This window comes from Suricata suricatta, chromosome 2, assembly GCF_006229205.1.
Source record: "Suricata suricatta isolate VVHF042 chromosome 2, meerkat_22Aug2017_6uvM2_HiC, whole genome shotgun sequence".
Lineage (NCBI taxonomy): Eukaryota > Metazoa > Chordata > Mammalia > Carnivora > Herpestidae > Suricata > Suricata suricatta.
In genome coordinates, this window is record NC_043701.1 from 41,669,772 (window position 1) to 41,677,817 (window position 8,046).

Genomic DNA, 8,046 nt, shown 5'->3' on the forward strand with positions numbered 1-8,046 from the left:
GAGGACGCCTGGGTAGCTCCATCGGTTAAGCGGCCAGCTCTTGGTTTCAGCTCTGAGCTGACAGTGTGGAGTCTGCTTGGGACTCTCTCTGTCCCTCTCTCCTTGCCCTCCCCCACTCCCCCTTTGTTTCTTTCTCAAAGATAAATAACCTTAAAACAAATTTTTAAAGGTATAGCAGAACGTATGCAGCATTGTTTACACCAGTTACCTCTGAAAAGTGGCTTTGGAAGTGACAATGACTTTCATTTTTTTATTTTTGATAGGCCTATATTTTGACACTTTTTGGATGATGAGTCATCCAAAGATGTTATTAAGAAGAAGAAAGCGTGTGCCGCTTGCCCATAGTGGAGGGCAGGGAAGCAGGGCTGCGTTGGGGATTAAAAACCATGTTGGAAATGTTCTTTTCTCTTAAAGCGAAGCAACTGTGACAAAACATAAGCAGTTGTCTGTTCTCTGTAATTGTTCTGTATTGCGTATTTTTCTGTGGTTTTGTTTGTTTCATTTCTCAAGTAGCACATAGACCGTGAACTCCCTTTTGCCTTTTTTGGTTTTGTTGATACTTTTCCAGAGTCCACGCCAGTTGTTTTACAGGAAAGGTCCCATGTCTGGATTTGTCTAATTCCTTCCTCGTGATTAGATTCAGTTTGGCAAATTGTGGCAAGAATATTACATTGGAGGGGTTGTATACTTGCTATTATGTCACACCAGGAGGTAGAGGTCACTTTGTTCTATCATTGGTCATGCCAAGTTTGATCACCTCATCTCTCTATTTTAAGGAGGCAGATCTCCTATAGAATTAATAAGAAATCTATAGAGATACTTAGAGGCCATTTATTTATCCTCTTTCTCAACAACCTTTCACCAGATAGTTCTTGCATCCAGTTTTGATTCTTGCCTGAATCAGTTATTACATTGGTGATTATCAAACAGGTAATATAGACTTGAAAGTAGTGTGCCAGGTACTGATCAGTAGGCGTAAGGATGGATTTGATAAATAATAAATTCTATGGGGCATCTGGTTGATTCAGTCGGTTAAGTGTCAGCTTTGACTCAGGTCATGATCTCATGGTATGTGGATTCGAGCCCCATGTCAGGCTTTGTATTGATGGCTCAGAGCCTTCTTCAGATTCTCTGTCTCCCTCTCTCTCTGTCCCTTCCTCACTCTTTCTCAAAAATCAATAAACATTAAAAAGTTTTTTAAAATAATAAATAGAGCTAGAGTTGTTGGACTATCTATGTGGACTGTCTACCTCACACCATACAGAAAGATTAATTCCAGATGAATTATATGTCTAACTGTGAAAAAGCAGACTCCAAACCTTTCACAGAAGAACACACAGTGCATATTCTCTTGATATGTGATAGGGAAGAATTCCTTAAGCAAGACCTAGAAATCACAAGTCCTAAAGAAAATACTGACATTTTGGAATATAATAACATAAAAATCTTCAATGTAACAAAATAAAGGGAAAAAAAAATTTATGAAAGCCAGCAGTCACATCCATAACACTGCTTTAGATTTAAAATAAATGTTGAAACTATCTGCAGGAGTTATTGGGACAGATATCACATAATATCAATTTTACTTCTGTTCTTTATAAAATGTGTCACTTTTAAAATTTAATTGTGAAAAAAATAAAATTTAATTGTGCATTTAGCTAAGACTTGAGCTGAACACCACAGGATTTTCTTTACGTTGACTCATTCTCGGAGACAAGAGTGGGAAGTTGCATAAATGTGAACTAAGCATATCTGCCAATTATAATTTTTAAGTCAATATAATATATTCCCTCCTACAGTGTTCTGGGCACAGGGCTCGCTAGGTGCAGTCTTTCTCTCTGAGTCCTCATAACATGTTCACGTCATGGTTATTCCCCATCTGACAAACCTGGAGAGAGACTGTGTGAGTCTCCAACGCCACATCCTTGCTGAGCCACTGATGCAGAACCGAAGCAAGCTCTGTCTTACCCCACCACCTGCATTCATGTATCTTGTACATCTGTTTCTTTATAGTCCACTTGCTGCGTTCACGTTGTTCCAAAGAAAATTTATGGCAGCTTACAAAAATATAGATAACTATAATAGGATTTCTTAAACAAAGGGAATTTACATCAAAAAAATGAAATGAGGGCAGGATTATAAAAAGTGTGCTCTGCTTCATCTGTCATATATAATGTACCTTGATTCTTAATCTCTACATTAATTTTCTAGGCCTGGGTGCAGTATGCCTGAAATTTGGGATGTGGAAGACCCTGCTAATGCTGGGAAACCTCCCTTATGTAACCTCCTGGTGAAGGATTCCAAGCCACACTTCACCACTGTGTTCCAGAACAGTGTTTACAAGGTCTTAGAAGTTATAGAAGAATGACTGCTGCCTATAGAGAAGTACATCAGTAATGGTTTTAACGTTTTGCTAATAACTCATGCCTTGTTTTTAATTCAGATCCCAAAAACTTTTATAGGTAACCGTTTTCAAATAGAAAACATTTTGTTTGGTCAATCTGAATGTCGTTCTGATTGTAAAAATACTTACACCTTAATCAGTTGGTTACTCTTTCAATGCACCCCTTAAAATTTGCTATGCAAATGAGTATATGTTTGTACCTGACTTAAGTATTTGTTCTAAAGGGAGTGAGCAAATCTACCTGTGTAAGAAACACGAGGGCTCGTGACCAGGATGTTACGAAAGTCTCGTGAGTTCTGAACTATGTAGGGGCTGATTTTAGTTTACGGACTGTTGACACCCCTTGCTTCTTTCTCTGCCTCTTTGCTCTTGTCTTTTGGACATTTCAGCGATTGTCGTAAGCTCCTCAGCCGCGCCGTCCGTCATCAGCTTCCGTAGGAGCAGACGGGGCAGACATGCGTATTTGCTATGTGGACTTGTTTGTTTCACTTCTTCATGATCTTCTGGTTCTTGTTCTCTTGTTCGTGAAGCATTTCCTGCCCATTACTAATCCAGATTCTTGGACCTAGTGGTCAGGACCGAATTCCTCTTAACTACCAACCATGTGACAGTGTGTCTTCTCTCTCTCCTTCTCGCCCGCTCTCTCTCCCAGCGTTCTTTGTCAAATAAGTGTTAGTTACTCATTTGGTTGCTTAGGAAGTACTTATTCTTGGTTAAAAAAATTTAATGGCAATTGTGTATTTTTCTCATTTTTAGTATTATCCAGATGTTTATATTTTAATACCTTTAAACCATTTAAAAAATTTTTCATGTTTAATTGTAGTTTTAAGAACAACTATTTTGAATGACTCAAATGTAGTGCATCTACGAACTAATGTATTTTGAGTAGACATAATTTGCAGTGGGCCAGTAGATGTAGTATGTGTAGTCTTTCTTTGACTATTAAGATACAATAAAACGACTAGTTTTTCTGTCTAAAAAGTAAATGAATAATGAGAAGTGAATGGAGTTTTTATATTTTACTTTCTAAAATTGCCTGTCTTTAGTAAGACAAAGCCTTAAGCCTTATGTTATAATTTTGATCCCCAAAACTATCATTTCAGTACAAGGAATGACTATATTCAGCCTTGCTCTTTATCTTTTTTTCCTTCCTATTTATTTTTATTTTGAAAGATTCCCAGTCCTGCTCTGAATTCTTAGTATGTATGTCTGTTTCTTAGAAGTTAATTTGTGTGAAATGAGATTCTCCAAAACAGTGAATCCTCATAGTTCTGAGAAATGGTTTTAAGGTTTTAAATTCTGAGCAAACCATGACTCTGATGGACTACACATTTAATTATACAGTCAGTGTTCTCTTTATTAACCGCAGGCAGATTAACCTCATTGTGGACTGTCCTTGGGACCCGCGTCCTCAGGGACGGCTTCTGGTGCCCACTACTGGGAGCCACTGAAGAGCTGTCCCTTCTCTGCCTTCTCTCCAGAGCCCAAGGACGAGCCTGGTCTGGGGGAAGCACTAGCTTGCTTAGAGCAGCGCTGCGAGGACAGTGGGCGCGCAGCCTGCCCTGAGCCGCCTTCCCTGGAGCCTCCCCCGGCCCAGTCTTCGGGTGCCCGCCCCCTCCTCCTCGCCTGCTGGGTGACTTTGATTGGGCCTTTGCCAGTTTCAGAAAATAGGGAAGCAGCTGGGGAGTGGTGGATTGGGAGTCGAATTTGAGCAATGATGCAGCAATCCAGAAAAATGGGAAGAGGGCACTTGAGGCCGAGGTGGCTGAGGGTCACGGTGGGCGGGAGGAGGGAGGTGCGCTCTGCTGGCAACTGCTCTGCTCCCAAATATGGCTGTTTGATACCTCCAGTGGTTACAGGTTTTTTTTTTTTAAATTGTACTTTTAAAGCCATTCTCCATCCTCCCCGCCCTCCCGTAATTCCCTTTCCAGTAAGTTCACGTGTAATGATTGGAGATTCTGTACAGGAAAAACATGAAAATACTGTTTTGACTGTTTCATATGCTGGGAAAAGTTATAAGTGGTCAAATTCGGTTTTTTTCTCCCCTCCCCCCTCCCAAAGAATCCTTTTGTAATGGTATTTATTAACGTGACTCCACCAGCAAGCTACGATTATAGTTTAGGCCAGTGAGTTTCGAACACTGCACACTCAGCCCTGGTCACATCTGGTAGCAGCCGGTGCTGTCGATTATAAATATCTTTTATGGCAACTTAGAGTAGTCGTAGTTTCGATATACATGACAAAACAGTATTAAAGCTCAGTATTTTACTCATTTTTAGCATTTAAAAATATTTTTGCTTTAGTGTGAGGAAGGGAAGGATGGGCAAGGAAGTGATAAAAATAGCTGTTGCTGTGACCCATAAAAAAACTGGGGGCAGGATTTCTACAAGAGAAGCCTCTAGAAGTGCTTAGCAGAAAAAGTATTGTGTGAAACTCGAACAATGGTTTTAAGGAGAACATGAAAGGATGTATCAGGAATAAAGTGATATTGCATAGAAGTATTTTTATGAATTTTATGCCAGTTGTTTTACATGTACTATGTATGTTAAATAAAAAAGATCATGAAAAGTACAGAAGGTGGTTTTTTTTTCAATTATTATTTTCATTTGTGCCTTGACCGTTGGCACATTCAGCCTCATTCTGTAGTCAGATAAGCATGAACTGGTTTATGGGAGACCGCAGTCCTGAATAATGGGGAAGGGGCATAGCACTGGCATCCACGAAGCTACGTGGTCCACTTCTCTGGTGGCAGTGTAGGCACTGGGGTTACCCTTACGCTTCTTATATTTATGCTGTTACACACTTACATTATCATGTACATCGAGAGACAATAATTCTTTAGAATATCACAAGAGTTCAAAATTCTTTGATAGTTTGGGGATAATTTTAGAGTTGCTGAAAGCATTTTCTCATACATTAAACTATAGTTTGGTCTCATGAGATTTCCTTAACTATAGCTCCATGTTCTTGCTTGATACAACCATCAGCTTTGTCTGTTTGTTTAGTTAGCTAGTTGTCTGGTTTAGTGCATGCCTGTACAATTAATTTTTTTACAAAGCGACACCTTCAGTCTCTAACATCTGGGGGGAGTGTTCATTCTAATGCAGGGTTCTCTGATGGAGTGGGCATCAGAATCACCTGGAGGGTTGGTAAAACACGGATTGCTGCACCCTGCCTCAGAGGTTTCTGATTCAGTTGACCGAAGGTGGTGGTATGGTCTGAATGTTTGTGTCCTCCCCCCGCATTCATATGTTGAAATCCTAACACCCAAGGTGACTGATTAGGACATAGGACACTTGGGAGGTAATTAGATCATGAGGGTGGAGCCCTCATGAATGAGGTTAGTGCCATTATAAAAGAATTCTAAGAAAGCTCCCTTGGACCTTTTCACATTGTGAGGTTACAGCACAAGGTGCCATCTGGAACCAGGAAACAGGCTCTCACTGGACACTGGATCAGCCTCTAGTACTGTGAGAAATGAATTACTGTTCTTTTTAAGATAACCCAAAGGGATTAGACAGGCAGGTCCCCAGAATGTACAGTTCTAACCATTTCTCAAGAAATGCTGATGCTGTTGGTCCAAGGACTACGCTTGAAAACTGCTGCTCTAAAGGTTTGCAAAAGACTGTTTGGATGACTGGCCTCTAGAGGGCGCTCCATTCTTGACAGCATTTATCCTACCAGAGTAGGCTAGAGGGTCCCTATATTGGAAACTGAATTTTTTGTAGAGTCCCTTCTTTGTCTCTTAGGGGGCATTGCTTTCAACGGAACTAGCCAGGAGCCAAGAACAGATAAGGTAGTTTTTAACCAGAACATCAATACGCATTGTGTTTGCTGAGCAAGTGGCGTATGGTCATTTAAATATTCTGAAGCCGTAAACTGTTTCCTTTCATTCAGTTCAAGATGGAAAAAGAGTGAAGTCCTTTAAAATCAAACTTCCTTTTGTAAAATTACTCTGTCTAGAAGAAAATGGATAAATTCAGTGATGTGTGTGGATTTTAAAACTTCATTTTTCACTTTATTACTTTGGCCCCAGAAATCTTCCGTCTTCTCCCTCTATTAGAGAGCAGTTAAGGACCAGCTTTGAGTCACGGATCACCTGTTTCTCTCTTCTGCCTTCCCTTTCTCCTTCCCCCCAACTAGAAGCTTCTAATTTAAATCAGTAAAATTGTTCCCTATGCAGAAAAAGAAAAGGTGCTTTTAAACTTCATTACATTCTTGAATTGGTCTTTATTTCACAGTACTATATGAGTACAAATACAGTTTTACATTTGGAGTTGAAAAGGACATTAAGGTATAGAAAGGTCTTGAAAACTCTTTCATTTTACCTTTCCTCTCATGAGAGAAATTTTAAAATTCTGAATGAATGTTCAAGTTGAAGACTTTTTCCTCTAAGATTTTGAATCATTACAGTGTAATTAAAAGGTAGATTTTCTCTCTCTCTCTCTCTCTCTCTCTCTTTTTTTTTTTTTTTTTTGCAGAGATTAGGATGGTATTGATATTCGGTCTGCTTTCAACACGGAGTTCTCTGTACTCCATTATCTCCAGCTCAAAATTCTAATTACTTTAAGTAAGCAATGTGTTGTCAAAATGACTTTCAAATTAATGGTAGTGCTACCAAGTATTTTGTTTACACAGGCATGTTCTTTTTAATTCAACATAATATCATTTCATTGATTTTTAAGTACCTGGGCTTTTTTCTGTATGCAAATTTAATACCTTGAAAGAAAGTTCAATGTAGCGAAATTAAGCTCATTCAGTTATGCTGATTGCCCTTTAAGCTTTAGTGCTGAGCCATTTCTAGAACGAAATGAAAACAAGAAATGACCATTTTTAAGTAGATTTGGCATTAGGCCATTAAAAAAAAAAGGTCCCTGAAGGCCAGTCCTTCAGCTCAGTGTTATGGACACAGCTCACCTCTCTGGCTCGGCCCCTGGGTGGTGGTGCCCTGCGCACTGGCCAGGCCCCTCGGGGCTTCATTCTTGGCATCTGCTCCTTGACGAGGCCAGATTCCGAGGCCTCCCTCTTGCCCTAAAACATCCTCCCTAGGAAGTGCGATTTGGTAATTCGTCAGTCCTTTAAATCTGACTTAAAGTCTGAATTCAACTTTTTCTAACAAAGCCCCCTTATGGCAGTCGTTCCCAAACTTGTGTGCACATTGGAAATTACTTGGGGAGAGCTTCAAAACTACTGAATCCTTTCTTCCACCCCCAGAGTTTGGAATGTAAACAGTCTAGGGTGTGGCCTAAGATTTGAAACTTAAAAATGCCCAAGTGACATTTTCCAGCCTGGCCTCCTTGCCTCTCCATGTCTCCTTCACTCAGCGAAATTAGAGATGGTCAGCCAGTTTCTCTCATATACACTCTTTTATTGATGACGAGGGACTGTTTCTACCTAGTAATCATGGAGCCTCGTGTTGAGTCGACTCCTTAAAAAAAGAATTCTGTGTTCAGTGAGAGATGCCTACCATCAGTTAGGAGGGTGTGGGGCAGCCTAGGTGCCACGTATTCATAAACCCTGATTAAAGTGTCGGTGAGAAATGGGAATAGAATAGCAAGAAAATAAATAAAAAGAAATTCCTTTCAGAATCACTGACAATTTAATGTTAGTGTGGAGAATCATGCTTTCTTCTCTTTCCCTGG

General features: G+C 39.9%; 1 protein-coding gene across 1 annotated transcript in view; it reads left to right on the forward strand.

The window, feature by feature from the left end:
- The window catches only part of DPY19L1 (dpy-19 like C-mannosyltransferase 1), a gene marked incomplete at its 5' end in the record, with an annotated part of 77,637 nt that extends 72,662 nt beyond the window's left edge, over positions 1–4,975 (forward strand). The window contains one exon of the mRNA XM_029918387.1: positions 2,212–4,975. Within this exon, the coding sequence (XP_029774247.1) occupies positions 2,212–2,368 (157 nt within the window). The remainder of the gene's footprint in view (positions 1–2,211) is intronic.
- Positions 4,976–8,046: the final 3,071 nt, after the last annotated feature.